The sequence below is a fragment of the Mustela nivalis genome (assembly GCF_964662115.1).
Source record: "Mustela nivalis genome assembly, chromosome: 11".
Classification (NCBI taxonomy): Eukaryota; Metazoa; Chordata; class Mammalia; order Carnivora; family Mustelidae; genus Mustela; species Mustela nivalis.
The window spans coordinates 105,432,782-105,453,359 of NC_139030.1; the positions used below are offsets into that span (position 1 = coordinate 105,432,782).

Sequence of the window (20,578 nt, forward strand, 5' to 3'; positions counted from 1 at the left end):
GGAAGCTGCCTTTGTACATTACTGCTAGCAGATTAACCGGACTACAGAACTTCCTCTGCTTTCACCAGGTTTTTGAAACCCTGCATTCATCTGTGTGTGTGCATGCACCGAGCTCTGTGTCCTCTGACCCCACGCACATTACTCCTGTGAACACCGTCACAATCGAGATACAGAACTGCCCCATCGTGCTGCAAAAGAATTCACGTGTGCTGCTTCTCTGTGTACACACGCTCTCCCAACCCCGTCCCCAGGCCCGGGGCAACCAATGATTTATTCCGGACCTCTGTAGTTTTGTCATTTCAAGAATGCCGAACATTTCAACGTGATTAACTTTTGTGTACGTAACACATTCACATTCTCCTTTCTTTGAACAGCATGTCTGAGGTGTTAATGACCCACAATAAGCTGTGTATATCTCGAGCACACAGTTCTGACATCTATTTAAATTCCTGAAACCATAGTCAAGATAAGCGTTTCTATCATCTTAAAAGTTCTCGCATGCCTCTGTAGTTCCCCTCCTCTCTCCTTGTTCCCGTATCTCCACGCAAGGCAACTAATCTGTTTTCTGTCACAGTAAATTATTTTCTCTTCTAGAATTTTACATAAGTGGAATCATATCGTGTGTTCTCCTTTTTGAATGGCTTCCTTCACTCAGCATAGTTGATTCCATCTTTCATTATCAGTAGTTCAATCCTTCTATTGCTAAACCGTACTCTTTTGGAGGATCTACCACAACTTACTGACCCATTCACCTTCTGGACCCTTAAGTTGCTTCCAGCTTTAGGCTATTACAAATAAAGCTGCTGTGAACAGCTGTGTACAAGGCTTTGCGTGGTTTTATGCTTTCATTTATCTTTGGTAGATACATAGGAGAGAGGAATGGTTGGGTTATACACTGTTTCATTTTTAAAGAAACTACCAAACTATTTTTCAGGGTGGTCGGACCATCTGACATCCCCCTCAGCAGTGTAGGACGGTCCCAGTGCTCTGCGTCCTCACTAACATTTGGGATGATCAGTTTTGGGGTTTTACACATTCTAACAGGTGTGTGGTATATCTCACTGTGGTTTTCATTTGCATTTCCCTAACACCTGATGTTTAACATCTTTTCAACTACTTAGTTATCATCCATATATATTTTTTTAGATTTTATTTATTTGACAGAAACAGACAGGGAGAGAGGGAACACAGGCAGGGGGAGTGGGAGAGGGAAAAGCAGACTCCCCCCAGAGCAGGGAGCCCGATGTGGGCCTCGATCCCAGGACCCTGGGATTGTGACTGGAGCTGAAGGCAGATGCCCAACACCTGAGCCACTCAGCACCCCTTCACTGTTTTCTTCTTAATAATTTTGACAGTTTAATACATTCGGGAGACAAGGCCTTTATAAGAAAAGTGATTTGCAACTAATTTCTCCCAGTCAAGAGCTTATATCTTATTTTTTTAATAGCTCTGAAGAGGATAAGTATTGTATCCTTTTTTTTTTCCTTTATGGATCATGCTTTTGGTGTCAAATCTATCTCTGAGAAGACCACAAAGATTTCCTTCTATGTTTTCTTCTAGAAGTTTTACAGTTTTAGGTTTTACATTTAAGACTGATCCATTTTGAGTTAATTTGTTTTTTTAAAGATTTTATTTATTTATTCATTTATTTGAGAGAGAGAGAGAATGCAAGGAGGAGCAGAGGGAAAGGGGCAAGCAGGGCTCGATCTCATGACACTGAGGTCGTGACCGGAGCCAAAATCAAGAGACAGACACTTAACTGAATGAGCCATCCAGGTGCCCAAGTTAATTTTTACATATGGTGTGAGGTATGGATCATAGAATTTTTGGTTTTGCATGTGGATAGCCAACTGCTCCAAAACCATTTGCTGAAAAGAGCATTCTTTTTGTACCTTCACTTTTGTTGAAAATGAAGCGTTCATAAAATTACTTTGAATAGGTGGCACATTCACATTATTTAGATACAACAGGGTGGGGTGCCTGGGTGGCTCAATGGGTTAAGCCTCTGCCTTCAGCTCAGGTTATGATCTCCGGGTCCTGGGATCGAGCCCCACATGGGGCTCTCTGTTCAGCAGGGAGCCTGTTTCCCCCTCTCTCTCTCTGCCTGCCTCTCTGCCTACTTGGGATCTCTCTCTCTGTCAAGCAAATAAATATTAAAAAAATATATACAAAAGGGTAAAGTGAAAAATTTCCAGCCATCCAATTTTCTTCCTCAAAAATAATGCTGCCAATCTGTGATTCATTGTAGAGCAATTCTATGCATTATAAGTGAATATATATATATATATATACACTCACATATGTATATATATTTTTATCCTCCTACCCCTTTTACTACACAAAATGTTAAAATACTGCATATACTCTTCTGAACCTTGACTATTTTAACCTAATAATACATATATTCAAACAGTATTTCAAATCATGAATACACCATGATTTATTTAGCTAGTCTCTTATTGATGAAATTCTGTTTGCTTCCAGTCTTTTGCTGTTAACAATACTTCAGTAAGTAATCTTATAAATATGCCATATATAAGCTGGTATATCTACAGGATAAAGTCCTAGAAATATAATGGTGAGGTGAAATGATAGATACTAAATTATCCACCCCCCCCCACAAGAAGTCATAACATTTTACACTTCCAACAGCAACAAAACCCAGTATCTTTTATCCACATCTTCTTCAGTATTATTATACTTCCTTAAAACTTTTCACCTGTAACATCTGAAATACTTCCTCTTTAAGGACCCAAGAACATTACAAAAGATGCCAACTAAGACTCTAAAAATGTCCTGGATTTTGTTCTAAAAATGGACTCAGGAAAGAATATAGTTTTTATAATTTTACCAGTGTTTTTAAGATACATATGAAAAGGCCCTAGCAGAAATGTTTACAGAAAAGATCTAAATAGTAATCAACTCGGGGCACCTGGGTGGCTCAGTGGTTTGGGCTGCTGCCTTCGGCTCGGGTCATGATCTCAGGGTCCTGGGATCGAGCCCCGCATCGGGCTCTCTGCTCCGCAGGAAGCCTGCTTCCCTCTTTCTCTCTCTCTCTCTCTCTGCCTGCCTCTCTGCCTACTCGTGATCTCTGTCTGTCAAATAAATAAATAAAATCTTAAAAAAAAAAATAAATAGTAATCAACTCTAGAAGACAAGTTATATAGTAATTTCTATTTTTAAATATCAAAGAAAGATGGATGCTCTAAAAAGTTTTCTTTGGAAAATATTTCCAATGTTCAAGTTCATGGGGATTTCATTAATGTATTTCTATTTTAAAAGCGGGCTTTATCTAAATATTTTACCATGAATATTAACATTATATAGATATCATGAATTTAAAAAAATCAAAATCAGATTAAAAAGGTGTCAATGTTAATCCAAGTCTTTTTGTCTAAAAATTTTACATAAGTGGAATGATGGTTTCAATATACAAAATGATGGTTTCAATATACACTGTCAGTTTTTCTTATTTATGAAGAACCTAACTTCCCTGTTGTTTCTCATTGCTCCAAACATTATCTTTCTGGATTGTTACTACTTTTCTTCATTGTTGTATAAATCTGAAATTTCCTTATGACTTAATTTGTGGTCTTCACTTACCGAATCCTGTTTAAGAAAATTTGGTGACTCGTTTATTAATGGTCTTGAAGCAAGAATGTCTATTTTACCTTCCAGCCTTCCTTCCATGGTTTTAATAGCATTCAAAAGAGTCTTTAGAGAGATTCTAGAGTCTGCAATATCCTGAGAAGCTCTCACAGAAGTCAGAGTAGGTGCAAAGGTCACACGGCGTGTAGAGTTGGGAATGACACTGGGCAAACCAATGGACGAAGTTCTTTCTTTTACGCTGTTTACATGCGGCCTGTAGCTTTCAAACAACTTCGAAGACGCAGGCCTCTCCGGAGATTTCCTTCTTCTTGGAGGCATCACCAATTACAAACAGTAAAATGGCTAAACCTAGACTTATTTTTCAGTGAATGCTCCTTTTATTAGGAGGAGCGACACAATATTCTGAATGAAGCTCTGATGGAAAATATACTTGAAAATGGGTTCCTTTGCTTTCAAGAATGAAGAAATCACACTGTGAAGTTGTCCTAATGAAGAAACTGACCTTCCTTAAATCAAATTCCCTGTAGGAGAGTATATCTAATGAGACCCCCTTTTCCAGTATGGTCAGATGGTTAGAACCCTAACGGTATTCTATTTGAAGACACATTCTAACTCCTTGGTTACCAGTGCTATACAAACAAAAATATTATCGATATAGAAGTTAGACATACACTGATTTTTTTTTTAATATCATACATAGTAAATCTGTAAATCATTGAAACGAATCACTTTTTCTTGGTAACACATTCCTGGATTATTTTTCTTCATGAAATGTTTTATTCTCTTCTTTGTCGAACTTTCCCCATTCATTTGTTAAAATGTTATGTGATCTACAAAAGGTTTACAGCCTTAGTAGCCACCATGGTAACAAGTAAGCACTGTACCAATGCCTCTCTCATGTGAGCTGTCTGTTGTGAGTGTATCTTGCTGGCACTGAGTTCTGAACTTGCCAATATTTATCAAAACACTTCCTCTATGAAAGTCTTTCTTGATGCTTTCATTACAATGATGCTCTCTATGAACACTCATAACTCTATCTTGCTTCTAAAAGACATAAATTTTAATTCTATAATAAAGCTTATGAGTATATTCCTAAGCCTCCAATTAGAGCATAAATAAGTTGAATGTCCCAATCCTGCTTCAGGCATCTTTCCTTCTTACAGTGCAGCAAAACCCTGGACATTGGTGGTTTTTAAAAAATGTTTGCCAATTGAGTCATGTGAGGGAATATTCATCTTTCTGGGACTGTATGGTAAGGTGGGGAGAGAGGCATCAATTTTTTAAAACCTAACTAAAACAGCGTAACAGCAATCTGGTTTGTAGTTATTAATCACACCTGAGCATATTTGCTCTCTAGAGCCTTGTTCAACTTGCGTAGATGGTCATTCTGTGAACTAGTTTCAGTAAAAGAATGTAGTTGTTCTTCTAGCTGTTTAACTTTTATCTAGGGTAAAACAGAAGAATAATAAAATAAGGCTTATTAATTTTAGGTGTATCTATATTATTCATACACACTCTAAAAGAATATATATATTACATACACACACATATATACAAGTATATTCAGATATACATACACATACATATACACACTCTAAAAGGATATATATATTATACATACACACGTACTCTAAAAGGAAAAAGATGTCATGAGTTTGGAAAAATCACAGAGAATTCTTAAAGTTATAAAAGCAATCCTGAGTTTTTCTTTTTCTTTTCTTTTTTTTTTTTTAAGGTTTTATTTATTTATTTATTTATTTATTTATTTATTAAAGGTTTTATTTATTTGACAGAGATCACAAGTAGGCAGAGAGGCAAGCAGAGAGAGAGAGGAGGAAGCAGGTTCCCCACCAAGCAGAGAGCCCAATGCAGGGCTCGATCATGACCTGAGCCGAAGGCAGAGGCTTAACCCACTGAGCCACCCAGGCGCCCCAATCCTGAGTTTTTCTAATCATGCAAAGAATGCTACCTCAATTAACACAGCTATTTCAATAGCTTAAAGTAGGCTACAGCCGTTTACATGTAATGAGATGACTCATTTGGTTTCTATTGCTTATGGAAACTCCAAATTAACATGACTCATGAATATAACAGTGAGACTTTGTGAGTAATAATTTCAATTAAAAAAATTGTGGTATCTAACATTCAAAAAACATTTTGAATATAGATAATTAGAATTGTCATTATGCAAGATGACAGAGTCTTATTTTATCAACAAAATTATAAAAGCTGAATAAAGGAAGTTCTCAAATGATGAATTATATTTTAACACTGAGAAAGATGACATATCTTTCTTTAAAGAAAATGATCATTTGAGGGAATGAAACCATTCATATTTACTCACTAATCTCCAAATTGTGTTTTTCCAAATTTTCTTCCTATCATACCTAACCCTTTCATACGAATCAACAATTAACATTACTGAGCCTATCCCTGAATCAGAAAAAATTTATCCAAGATTTTAAAAATTTAAATCAACTTTTCCCTCTCCCTGTGTCTTGTTTCCTACCCATAGAGGGTAAACATTTCTTGGCTATAGTTACTGGACCCTTTCAGAAACTATTAAAAATATGATTGCTAATATTGGTTTTTTCCCAAAGACGGCATAAAAGCACATTTTGTCTCAGGAAATCTCTCTAGTATCCTTCTTTTATCCTTGCTTATTTCTGTTGCTCTTTTCCACAAAGCACATTATAAAATATGTGTTGTGGTTCCCTAAAGCCATCATGGTTTTCACTTAAAGTTTCAGAATTAAAATGCCACCTCTAAAGGGAGATATTGATACAATAATTATTCTTATCTTAAATATAAGCAGACTGCTGTGAGCCTGTAGAATCTAATGGAAAATGGCTGATTAATTCTGAAAACCTTTAGATTTGCTTCTCTTCAAGCAAAACACAGAATATATCCTTATTTCACAATATTTCTCAGATAATTTGCCTAACTCAACCTCTAGGTACACAGTAAAATGCCCTGAAACTTTTCAGATGGCATTTTCTCATTTATAAGCACTTTAGTTTCTGTATTATCATATTTGGCATGATTTTGAATTCGGGACATTCATATGGGAAAGAACACAGAAGCAAATACGTTGTGCTGCCCGAGAGAGACCAGGGTTTTCGGTGTCATTAAAATTCAAGCAGTTTCCATTACTAGCTTATCAGCCAGTCTCAGAAAAAGTGGTAATTTAGATTAAGGTCTTTAGTTTATCATTCTTAATCTTTTTTAATAATTATACTATAGGGACGCCTGGGTGGCTCAGTTGGTTAAGTAGCTGCCTTCGGCTCAGGTCATGATCCCAGCGTCCTGGGATCGAGTCCCACATCGGGCTCCTTGCTCCGCAGGGAGCCTGCTTCTCCCTCTGACTCTGCCTTCCACTCTGTCTGCCTGTGCTCGCTCTCGCTCTCTCTCTCTCTGACAAATAAATAAATAAATAAATAAATAAAAATAATTAGACTATAAATGTGTCCCTAAGTCATGTATAGTATTATTTGATGAGACTGGTCCATTTTCACACGTATGTCTACACTCTTGCAGAGACTGCTTTCAAAACTGGTATAACTTCTTTCAGGAGTAATTTCATAAACTCTAGTAAATTCAAAATCTGTAATCCTACAATCCAGGAATTTTCCCCCTGAGATTTATACTTAGCCTAAAGAATTTTCCTACATTTGAGTACAAGGAAACATGTACAATAATTCATCACATCGGTGTTGTTTGTAAGCAACTGGAAACTGCCTGAATGTCCATCAATAAAAGAAAGAATAAATCTATTTTTGCCATTTTATAAATTATTACATTGAATTATATTGAAAATAAAATTCAGATCATGTCTGAATCTGGGGAAGCAGTTTCTCACTCAGTCTATATTAGCACCTAAAACCCAGTCTTTATACCAATCATTAAGTCAATTCTAAAAAGTAACCTTTTATCAAATGATTCATAGGTAATATTTTAATCGATTGTTCAATTTAGAGAGAACACAGAAGGTTATTTTGATCACGTTTAGTATGCAGCTCTTCCTTAAAATTAACTTGTAAGAGTATTATGGTATAAGAGCAACTTCCCTTGGGTTGATGGTCAGTCCCTTTGGAATGTGCCAACCCAAAGTATAACATAAAAACACCAGTGAGTCAGTAGTTTCAAGTATTTCAGCTTTCAAAGACTATCAAAAACCTTAAGCCCTAATAATAAAATAATACTTGTTGTAGGAATCTGAGCAGAAAAAGGGTTATATTTTCCTTAAGATTCTGAGGATAACCACTAACATATGTAATTGAGATATAAAAGGTTAAATAGCAATCTACACACCCAGACTTTAATGTTGACTAATTTTCCTAGTGAAAAGGAGATAAGAGATATGCTTCTCCCTCATTTTATAGGTGAAAAAGATGAAATTCAAACAAAACAATCAGAAAATGATTAACGAAATGCCAATAAGTACCTATCAAGAATTACTTTACAAATAGCATAGAGGACAAGGGAAGATGGAAAGGAGAAGGGAGTTGAGGGAAATTGGAAGGGGAGGTGAACCATGAGAGACTATGGACTCTGAAAAACAATCTGAGGGTTTTGAAGGGGGGCGGTGGGAGATTGGGGGAACCAGGTGGTGGGTATTAGAGAGGGCACGGATTATATGGAGCACTGTGGTGCAAAAACAATGAATACTGTTATGCTGAAAAGAAATAAAAATCTTAAAAAAAGAAAGAAAATAAACATAGTTAGAAAGACAGGAAAAGAAAATAATTACTTTAAATGTAAAGGGACTAAGTGCTCTAATCAAACAACAAAGGACACAACAAAAGCACTTTTAAGAGGGAAGTGTCTAGCAAGGCAAAAGAAAAATCTCATATAAACAACCTAACCCTACACCTAGAAGAGCTAGAAAAAGAAAAAGTCTAAAGCTAGCAGAAGGAAGGAAATAGTAAAGATTAGAGCAGAAATAAACAAAATAAAGACTGAAAAAGTAATAGAAGAGATGAGTAAAACCAAGAGCTGGTTCTTTGAAAAGATTAAACTGATAAACCTTTAACCAAACTCATCAAGAAAAAAAGGACTCAAATAAATACAATCAGAAATGAAGGAGGAGAAATAAACACATTACAGAAATACTAAGGATTATAAGAAAATATTATGAAAAATCATATGTCAACAAACTGGACAACCTAGAAAACATGGATAAATTTCCTAGAAACATACAATCTCCCCAAAATGAATCAGGGATAGAAAATATGAACAGACTGATTACTAGCTAAATCAGTACTCAAAAAACTTCCCAAAAACAAAAGTCAAGGATCAGATGACTTCACAGGTGACTTCCACCAAACCCTTAAAGTAACAGGTTCTAGGGTACCTGGGTGGCTCAGTGAGTTAAGTGCCTGGCTTTGGCTCAGGTCATGATCCTGGAGTCCTGGGACTGAGCCCTGCATTGGGCTCCCTGCTGAGTAGGAGCCTGCTTCTTCCTCTGCCCCTGCTCCTGCTCTCTATCTCAAATAAATAAATAAAATTAAAAAAAAAATAAAGTAACAAGTTCTTCTGATACTACAGTGGTTTATTGCCTACATTTAAAAATATTTTAACTACAGTTGACACAGGATATTATATAATTTTCCCTGTCACTTATTTATTCCATAATTGGAAGTTTGTACCTATTAATCGCCTTCACCTATTTCACCACCCCCAACCCTGACGACCATCAGTTCTCTGTGTTTATGAATCTGTTACTGGTTTTTGTTTTTGTTTTTAATTTGTTCTGTCTTTTGGAAGTTTTTCTTCCTCTTATATTTTGGAATATTTGGGAAGAATAGCCATAAAAAAGAATGAAATCTTGACATCTGCAATGACACGGATGGACTTAGAGAGTGTGATGATAAGTGAAAGAAGTCAGAGAAAAACAAATACCCTACAATTTCACGTCTATGTGGAACCTAAAAGACAAAACAAATGAACAGAAAACCAGAAACAGATTCAAAAATACATGGTTTTTAGAGGTGGGGAGGATGGGGTGGATGAATTAGGTGAAGGGGATTAGGAGATACAAACTTCCAATTATGAAATAAGTAAGTGACAGGGATGAAAAGTACAGTATTGGGGATATTGTCAATAATGTTATAATAACTTTGTATGGTGACACATGGTATCTACACCCATGGTAAGCACTTCATAATATACATAATTACTGATCCACTATGTTGTGTGTCAAAAGTTCTATAATATGTCAATGGTGCTTCAATTAAAAATTTAAAAATATAGGCAGTAAACCACAGCAGTATTAGCAGAAGCTCTTACTTTTTCTCCAACAGACATCACAGATATTTTCATATCACGTAACAGTTACTGCAAATATCTTGAACAGCTGTTTGTGCTTATCACTGGTTTGAAATTATAGAGTTTACTAGAACACCATTAGCTGTTGTTATGGAATGCATTAAAAAAGAAACAAATATTTAAGTATCACAATTATTTCTGAACATTTTAATAAAGATTTTTAAAAGAACTAAATTTTTTTTTATAGAGTGCACAAAGTGGGTTAAGGGGGGGAGAGGCAGAGGGAAAGGGAAGAAAGAATTTTTTTGTTTGTTTTTAAAGATTTTATTTAGTTCTGAGAGAGAGAAGATACACAGGGGAAGTGGTAGAGGGAGAAGGAGAAGCTGGCTCCCCGCTGTGCAGGGAGCCTGACCTGGGGCTTGATCCCAGGATCATGACCTGAGCCCACGTATAACTAACTGGGCCACCCAGGCGCCCCTTGAAAGAGAGAATCTTTCCATCTCATGACAACGACACTGAGGATCATGACCTAAGCTGAGATCAAGAGTCCAAAGCTTAACCAACTGGGCTACCTCAGTACCCCAGGAACTGAGTTTAAAAAAAAAAAAAAAGAAATTTTAAGAAAATTAAGACATACCCAAGGTTATACAAATATAAATGATTATATTTAAATGTATCATGGACTCCAGAATATATTAATTAAGAGCATACAAACAGTGCTCAAATAGTCTTATTTTTTAGGGGACAATATATTGTTTCACAGCCATGGTTTACCAACTGCCTTTCACATATCTGCGCCGATCTTGTGCGCTACTCTCCTAACAGGCTCAGAGCAGATGAGATGAGCTTAGCACTGACGTGTTTTACAGTCTGTAGGGAGATGACTTAATCAGATCAGCTCATGGTCTCTGAGCCTAACGGGACTACACTTCATACCATCGAATCCGGGGTCCTCAAGTACACAGCTGCACACTGGAGTCCCTGGGGACTCAAAAAGCACTGAAGCCGAGGACCTGGTCCCTGAGATTCTGATCCGGTTGCTCTGGGGGGCAAGCCTTGTCATGGGATTTAGGTAGACAGAAAAATTGAGAAAGTTTCACTGTGAATGAGAACACGGTCACCCAAATCCTACCATTTTTTTATACTTGCTCATCACGTATCAAATCATCTATCAGTTTCCTCTACTGAGCCACCAAACGATTTTTTCTTTTTTTTCTCGTTCATTCCAGAGTAAATGGCAGACATCATACACTTCCCACAATGAGGTGTTTAAAAATTCCTCAAACGGTCATGTGTAGCTAAGCTGTGAACTACTTATTCAGATTTCAGCATTTCCACATGGAGCCGGTTATCAGCGGCACACTTCCTGCCCACAGGCAGCAAGACAGTATCATCCCATTCACTTAAGTCTATTGCCTGATATCCCAATTCCAGGGCTCTTTCCTTCCTTCTTTCTTTCTCTTTTTTTTTTTTTTTTAAAGATTTTATTTATTTATTTGACACAGAGAGAGAGATCACAAGAAGGCAGAGAGGCAGGCAGAGAGAGAGGTTAGGGGGAAGCAGGCTCCCCGCAGAGCAGAGAACCTGATGTGGGGCTCGATCCCAGGATACTGAAACCCTGACCTGAGCTGAAGGCAGAGGCTTTAACCCACTGAGCCACCCAGGTGTCCCCCAGGGTTATTTCTTTTTAAGAACATTATAAAATATCAGCAAAAAAGAGAGCATGGGCTGTCTACATTCTCCATGAATGACCATGCAAGCATGAAACAATTATAATACAGCTTCAAATAGTCACAGAATGGGTTTTGGTTTCAAAATTTGGTTTCATAATTTCATACATATTCAGTATTACATTACAGATATGTGAATAGAAGTCACCTGGATTTTATTTAATAAGGCAACAAACTAAGGGGGGGCGTTCAAACACTTTGGTCCAAAGTTACAGAATTTCTCAAAACCTAGCAATATTTAGTATGAAAACTGTTATTAAAAAATTATATAACACAAATCAGAAAATAAAATCTCATACCTGCAGTTTTCCCTTTTCATAGGCCAGTTTATTTTTACTCTCAGTAATTTTTCCCAAGGCCTTTTCCACTTGCTGCTGGGCAAGCTGACAAAGCAAACACAGGTGTCAGCACTGAGGCATAAAACGGAATAACCACTTCTGAACAAGTATTTATACCTTAGCATTTCTACAGTGCCCAAACCAGGATACATATTCATTTGCCTCTGCTGCCTCTTAGCTCTTCCCTAGAGTGACCAGTACTTCTATACAACCTACCCCCAAATTATGCACATTCAATATAAAAATTTATATCCAATATTAAGCAACAGTAGGTTAACTATTATGGCCCTCTGAGTATTTGTCCTATCAGACCAGTATTTATTTCATACATAATTACACATATTTGTACATTGTCTCTCAAAGTTTCTTTCCTCCTTGTTCTTCTTTTTTTTTTTAAAGACAGAGAGCGCTTGAGAATGTGCAAGGGAGGAGCGAGAGAGTGCAAGCGGGGAGAGGGAGAGGGAGAGAATCGTAAGTAGGCTCGTGCGGAGCCCAGTATGGGGCTTGATCTCAAGATCTGAGATCATGACCTGAGCCTAAATCAAAAGTTGGATGTTTAGCAGCCATCCAGGTGCCCTGTTAAAGTTTCATTTTTAATCACTATGTGTGCTTCCTACTAATGCAAAGGAAAATATGTTTAAAAAGCATTCAGACCCAATAAAGTATTGGTTTCAAAGTAACCTAAGAGAGCTATAGATTGTTATCAATAAGAAGGAGACTAATAGCGATATATTATCATAAAATTAATCAACTTTCTGTCAGTGGAAACTCCCCTTTCCCACAATACTTCTATTTTGGAAACTGAAGTAAAAATATTCCATGAACACAACATTTGGGATTATGTTTTGGCCACTGATGTTACAAAAACAAAGATATACCATAATCATAAAAACTCAGTTATTTAAAATTCAATTCTAAATTCTACAAATTGAGGTACCCAATGTATAGTAAAGAGCAGATTTGGTGTATAAAACACCAAGAACTAGACTTAACCTAAAATATGCTAGCTGTAACAAACAGAAGAAACTGCTTGCCTTTTTGGAATATGAAAAAGGTTTTTTTTGTAGTAACTTTAGATGATCTGCGTCTCTTATAAAAGGTATCCAGGAATTTTTAAAATAGTGGTACTTTGACCTCAATAAAATTCCCTCTTTTAAGCAAAGGCATAAGAAATTCTATTAATCTTTTAAATATGCTTTAAAAATAATTTCCCTTTCTTTGGTCACCTAGCAAAATCAAAATGTGATTCATATTTGACACAAGGTCCTTTATTTAAATTCACAACAAACAAAAAAGAAATTATTCTAGTTGCTAAAGGAAAGCAGATATTAAGGCAATAATTTAAATTATTTTTTCCAGACTATTTAAATAGGCCTTATATATAAGAGAATCAGTGGGAGACCAGAAATTAGAGAGCACTTGAATGAGTGATTATCTTGGATTCTGAGTTGTGAAAGGCAAAAAAGAGATTAACCTTTGCTTAAATAATCTTGTCAATATACTATATAAGTTATTAATATGCAAAGCAAAATAAAAATTGAAGAATCACTTAAGAACCATACAAAGAAAAATGCTAATGGTTAGAATATGCATTTTAACTGATTCAAAGATTTCACTCTTTGGAAAAAGCAGGAAGCAAACAGAATTATCTTAAGATATAAAAGACAGGTTGACAAGGATTCAATTGTAAATCTCCCCCATTTTCATCATTCCTCACTATGGTTCCCTGTGTTAAGAGACTTAAATTGTACCATCCTTAAAGGCTGAAATAATAGAAATAAACCCAAAATCAGTGTGAAGGAGGAAAAAAAAATACTGGTTTAAACATGGATAAAGTATGCTAAGCTCTTGTGATGAGCACTTTACATACAGTATGACATTTACTCCTCATGTCCTGGCAAGACATATGACCCTCCTTATATTCTACTGAATTAATCTTTCTTAAATACCTATTATGTATTAGGTACTATATTAGGTAAGGGAGTATAAAGATAAGTAACTATAGTTCTTGCATTAGAAGAGAGTGAAGGCAGATACATAATTCTAATCAATGAAGTTATTATTTTGATATGTACAAGCACAGTGTACTGTAGGAAACCCATGGTTAGGAGGGATCCTCTTAGTGCCAAAGGCCCTAAAGTTTAAGGCTTGCACAAGTCACACAGTCAATGGAACCAAGCGCTGAAACCAGGTTTGTCTGAGTTCAAATCACAGGTGTGGCATATACAGCACATACTCATAAGCATTCTCTCCAAAATCAAGGAAGAAGTTATACTAGAAGGCAGCTTTTATTGAGAATTTCAAGTGTTAATTCCCAAAGAACAAAAATACACTGCCAACATTGAATGGTGATAGGTTTAATGATACTGTTGAGATTAAAAAAAACAAACAAACAAAATCCCAAATCCTGACACCTCAACCTCATTTCTCAAGACTCATACCGCCAAATGGTAGGGCTTCTGGGCAGGCATGGTCAGAGAAAATTCTATGAAGAAGCACAAAACTGCAAGGCGGAATTGAGGTGTGGTTTATTACTGGGAGACCTTAAGAGGTGCTATGAGCAGGAAAGAATCAACACTGACTGATCGAATCATTGTCAGGATCTGTCAAAATCACTACTAGGATGAGGCCACAGGCCTACTCACCGGCAGTGGGGCATGAAAGAATCAGGCAGACTGAGATGTGGTCGTCAGAGGGACCAGAAGCAGGTGGGTTGATAAGCCCAGCTGATGCATGGCCAATGAGCAAGTAGTGGACATGGATAAATCTTTAAACTTGGGGGTGGGAATATTGGTCTGAGATAGTATGAGGAATTAGAACTAATGCAACTTGTTGCTGTAATAGCAACTTAAAGGCTTTTTTTCTGGGATGGCTCAGATACTAAAAGTTCAGTAAATGGTAGTTATCTGCTACATGCTTTACAGGATTAACATACTTAATCCTTAACTTCCTAATAAAGGTATTAATTTCCCTACTTTGACAGATTAAGAAACTGAGGATCTGAGAGGTCACAGCCAAAATTGAAACACAGGCAGTCTGACTCTAAAGCTATGAAAATGTACTGGATTTAGAATTACTCTCTAGGTTTTCATAATTGAAGTAATGAGAAGCTTATGATAGAAGTTGAAAGAATTTAACTCAGATTAAGAGAGACTCACATGGGGGCCATCTGCAATTTTCAAAGGTGATCAGCATGCTATAGAAACAATTATTTTTTCAAGTACTCAAAAGCACACAGGAAAACTTATTAGTTGTTTAACAAAATGATCATCTCTTTAAATACCCTTCACTGAGAGAGGTTTTGTGAACTCTACCATTTATTTGTTTTGCACTGACCTTGTCAAACAGCTTTTAGAAACTGTACTTATTACTGATTGCCTAATGGAACTCTTAGACAAAGAAAAGAAAAATTTAAGTTTCTTCCTCATAATTTATGATAGAGAAAATATTTTTTTTAAAGATTTTATTTATTTATTTGAGAGACGAAGATCACAAGAAGGCAGAGAAGCAGGCAGAAAGAGAGGAGGAAGCAGGCTCCCTGCTGAGCAGACAGCTTGATGCAGGGCTTGATCCCAGGACTCTGGGATCATGACCTGAGCTGAAGGCAGAGGCTTTAACTCACTGAGCCACCCAGGGGCCCCAGTAGAGGAAATATTTTTAAGCATTATAAATATTTGTGCTTTTCAGTATTATATAGATCATCTGTGGAGGCAGATATTTAATAGTTGCCTTAAATTCTTTTCTTAAATCTCTTATTGTTTAAGTACTCATAAGGCTCTCTGTTATATTTAGCCTGAGTTACTCAGGACTTAATAATAATTATTAAAACACCAATAAATGAAGAAAACCCATCTTCTGACTTTGATTTTTAAATTCTTAATTCTTAATTTAGACTGACCTTTTTATACCCACCCCATTGTAATCAGAAGTGACTTGCCGAAGTTCTAGGGAAGCCATTTGTTCTGCCAGGTGTTTATTCTTTTCCTCTAGAATGCGCAGGTTTTGGGTTAATGCATTTATATCTATCTTTGAAACACAAAAGGGGAAAAGAAATCTATTTATGCTAGATTCAAAAATATTACCTTATTTTAAAAATGACATTTTAAACTGTAATTTAGAGCTTATTGCATGGACATGTCCTCCTGTCTCTAAATGCAGGGATTTGTAGTCTGATAGCTCTATAATTTTGTAAACTTTTTTCTTTTCTTTTAAAAATTTTCAGCTTTTTTAGTTGTCTTCAGCAGGATGGCTATGACAAATTACATCACTCACATTTACTAGAAGTAGAAAATCTCTGGAACTTGGTATTTACTTATATATTAATTTCAGCTTATGAATATGGATGCAGAAAGTCTCCACCAAACACTAGTAAAATGAATTCAGCAATATATAAAAAGGATAACAAGTCAGGACTATTTATCCCAGTAATACAAAGCTTGTCAAACATTCAAAATTAATTAGTATAATTCACTATATCAATAGATTAGAGAAGAAAAGATGTTAATAACTCTATTACCCATAGCTCAAAAATTTATAGTAAAATAAAGAATAAGGGGATTTAAAAAGTACACTAGAAATATCTTCTTAACAAAGAAGGCAGCAGTAATGGAGAGAGGAATAAGAAACATATAAGACATGAAAAATAAGTATAGTGGCAGATGTAAATCCTATCATTAATTATGATAAATATAAATGGATTAAACACCCCACCAAAAAAAGGATACAGGCAAAATGAATTTTTTAAAAGATCCAACTATATGCTGTTTATAAAAGACACATTTTTAGATTCAAAAACACAAATGGGTTGAAAGAAAAAGAATGGAAAAAAAATATCATGTGAACAGTAACCTGAAAAGAGCTGGAGTGGTTAGACAAAATAAACAAAAATGTGTGAGATAAATAAGGCCTTTTATCATAATGGTTTATAAGAAATAAGTGTGGTCACTCAGATGACCAAAATGTATGTCGCAGATATATGTGGCCTTCATTTACAGTTCCTGAGAACTGTGGAACAGAGCCATAATGGTGAAATGTGTTCCTGTTATTAATGAAGGTGACTTCTGGTCCCCACCCAAGCATAGAGGCTGATTGCCAGGAGGACCAACCATGTGATTAGTGGGTTGGAACTTTCAGTCCTAGTCCCTAACCTCCAGGGAGGGAAGAGGGACTGAAGACTGAATCAGCTAATGGTCAATGACTTAGTCAGTCATGACTATGCAGTGAAGCCTCCATAAACCCCCCAAAGGACCGAGTTCTATGAGCTTCTGGGTTGTGAACACATGGAAATTAGGGATAGTGGTGCCCCTGGAGAGGTATGGAACTCACTGCTATTTCCCCATACTTCGTCCTATGTTATCTCTTCATCTGGCTGTTGATTTGTATCATTTATCATATCCTTTCATAAACTGGTAAATGTATCTCCGTAAGTGCTGTGAGCCACTTTAACAAATTAAAAGAATCTAAGGAGGAGATTGTTGGAACCTCCAATCTATAGCCAATAGGTCAGAAGCACAACAGCCTGGTGTTAACAACCTGGAGCGTGCAACTTGTATCTGAAGTAGGAGTTCAAGAGTGGGAACAGTCCTGTAGGACTAAATGCTATTTCTGGGTAGTAGTGTAAGAATTGAGTACAATTCTTGGACACTTTGCTGGTATCCAAAATCTGTTTGGTGTTATGTGTGTGGGAACCCCCCCACACACACATGTTGTAATTGGGCCCAGAAACTTAAAAAAGACATTACATATTGAAAAAAGGGTCAATACATCAAGAAGATATAACATTTATAAATATATGTGCCTCTAACAACAGAGTCCCAGTGTAAATGAAGCAAAAACTAACAGAATTAAAGGTAGAGAAAAATGATTCAACATAGCTGGGCACTTTAATATCCCACTTCCAGTAATGAATAGAAAAATTACAAGATCAGTGAGGAGACATAACTTGAAAAACACTATGAAGAACTGGACATCTATAGAAAACTCATTCCAACAATAGCAGAATACCATTTTTCTCAAGAGCACATACAACATTCTCCAGAATGTTCCATATGTTAAGCCATAGAACAACTCTCAATATATTTGAAGGACTGGAATTATACAAAATATGTTCTCCAACCACAATGAAATAAAATTGGAAATTAATGAAAGAAGGAAATTTGGGAGGGTCACATATATGAGAAAATTAAACAACAAACATAAATATCAAATGAGTCAAAAAGAAAATCACAAGGGAAGTTAAGGATACTTTGAGTTGAATGAAAATGAAAACATGACAAAATGTATAGTATGCAGCTAAAGCAGTGCTTAGAGGGAAATTTATAGCTGTAGACACCAATGTTAAAAAAGAAGAAATAAACCAACAACCTAAGCTACTCTCTTAAGAAACTAGAAAAGGAACAAATTAAACCTAAGCAAGCAGAAGGAAGAAAATAATGAGGATTAGGGCAGAAACAAAAGGCAGAAAAGAGAAACAACAGACATGATTGCTAAAACCAAAAGCTGGTTCTTTGACAAGATGAACAAAATGGACAAACCTTTAGCTATATTACCAATAATAAAAAGACACAAATTACTGAAACTGGGAATGAAAGAAGGAACATTACACTGAATATAAAGAAATGAAGAAAAGGAGCTACTCTGAACAATTGTATACCAATAAATTAGAAAGCCTCGGTGATACGGGAAAATTCCTAGAAAGACCAAACTACTGAAACTGACTAAAGAAAGAAGTAGAAAATGTGAATAGGCCTTTAATAAATAAAGAGACTCAATTAATAATAAAAATTAAAAAGAAATAAAATTTAAAACTCCCCACAAAGAAAAACCTAGAACTATGGTGAATTCTACAAACATTTAAAGATGAATTATCAGGAGCACCTGGGTGGCTCAGTGGATTAAAGTCTCTGCCTTCAGCTCAGGTCATGATCTCAGGGTCCTGGGTTTAAGCCCCACATCAGGCTCTCTGCTCAGCGGGGAGCCTGCTTCCCTTCCTCTCTCTCTGCCTGCTTCTCTGCCTACTTGTGATCTCTGTCTGTCAAATAAATAAATAAAATATTTTTTAAAAAGATGAAATATCATTAATCCCTCAAAAACTCTTCCCAAAAATAGAACGGGCGGGAACATTTACCAAATCATTTTAAGAGGGCACTATTACCTTGATACCCAAACCAAAGACATCATAAGAAAACTATAAAATAATATCCCATATTTATAACAATTCAAAAATCCTCAAAAAGGTGTTAGCAAGCCAAATGAAACAATATAAAAAGGATTACACTCATGAGCAAGTAAAAGTTATCCCCCAAATGAAAGCTTGGTTCAACATTTGAAATCAAACAATGTAAAATAATCTACCAGATTATCTCGATAGCATAGAAAACGCAATTGACAAAATTCAACATACTTTCATGATAAAAACTCTCCAAATTAGGAATAGAAGAGAATCTTCTCATCCTGCTAAAGGGCATTTAGAAAAAGCCCAGAGCTAATACTGTACTTAACAGTGACAGATTGAAATCTTTCCCCCTAAAATCAGGAACAAGACAAGGATGTCTGTCTGCTCCAACGTTTCTACTCAGCATTATAGTGGAGATTCTACTGAAGGCAATTACACAAGAAAAAGAAAGAAAAGGCAGTGAAATGTGAAAGGAAGAAATAAAACTATCTCTATTTTCAGATGATACATTCTTATAGAGAAAAAAATACAAGGTATTATGATTATTGCAAAAGTCCCCTAATCTACAGATTCAAGGCAAACTCTATCAAAATTATAGCTGCCTTTTTTGCAAAAATGGAAAAGCTGACTCTAAAATTCATATAGAAACATAAGTATTCAGAATTGTCAGAACAATCTTGGTGGGGGAGGGGGAGACAAAGTTGGAGGACTCATGCATCTTGATTTCAAAACTTGCTACAAAGCTACAGTAATCAAAACTGTGTGGTTTTGACATATGAAAGACATACAGACCAGTGGAACAGAATTGAGAGTCTAGAATAAACCCATACATCTATGGTTAATTGCGTTTTGACAAGAGAGTCAAGACTATTCAAAAGAAAAAAGAGCTTTCAACAATGGTGCTGGGACAACTGGATAACCACAGGCAAAATAATTAAGTTGAACCTCTACCTCAACCCATATATGAACAAAGACCTATATATGTAAAACTATAAAAAATCTTAGAATAAAAAACTGTTAATTTTTGTGACCCTGGATTAGGCAAGTTTCTCAAATGTGACATTTAAAGCATAAGCAACAACAACAAAAAAAGTAAATTGAACATAATAAAAATCTAAAAATTTAAAAACAGAACCCAGAGAATGGGAGAAAAATATCTGCAAACCACATATCTGATAGGGTCTACGATCTAGAATATATAAACTCTTTTTAACTGAACAATTAAAAGACAAACCAGTTTACAATGAGCTACTGATCTGAATAGACATTTCTCCAAAGAAGATATACAAATGGCCAATGAGCACATAAAAAGATACTCAACATCAGTAGTCATTAGGGAGATGCAAATCTAAACCACACGGTACCTCTTTTCACATCTACTAGGATGGTTATTATTAAAAAACAAAAAAACAGGAACCTCTGCAAAGATGGCAGAGGAGTAAGGGACCCTATTTTTAACT

At 35.9% G+C, this 20,578-nt stretch overlaps 1 protein-coding gene across 15 annotated transcripts in view; it reads right to left on the bottom strand.

The window, feature by feature from the left end:
* Window positions 1-20,578, bottom strand: part of CCDC150 (coiled-coil domain containing 150) — an 85,282-nt gene that overhangs the window by 26,862 nt on the left and 37,842 nt on the right. For 7 of the 15 annotated variants that reach the window (XR_014300177.1, XM_082689025.1, XM_082689023.1 and 4 more), the window contains 3 exons: window positions 15,857-15,970; window positions 11,906-11,989; window positions 4,946-5,053 (listed from right to left, as the gene is read on the bottom strand). Coding sequence is in view for 14 of the 15 variants with exons in the window: in XM_082689025.1 (XP_082545151.1) it covers window positions 4,946-5,053; window positions 11,906-11,989; window positions 15,857-15,970 (306 nt within the window). In the remaining variant the exon portion in view is untranslated. Of the gene's footprint in view, window positions 1-3,603; window positions 5,054-11,905; window positions 11,990-15,842; window positions 15,971-20,578 lie in introns of those variants that run through there. The other 8 variants (XM_082689026.1, XM_082689017.1, XM_082689028.1 and 5 more) reach the window with 4 other exon arrangements.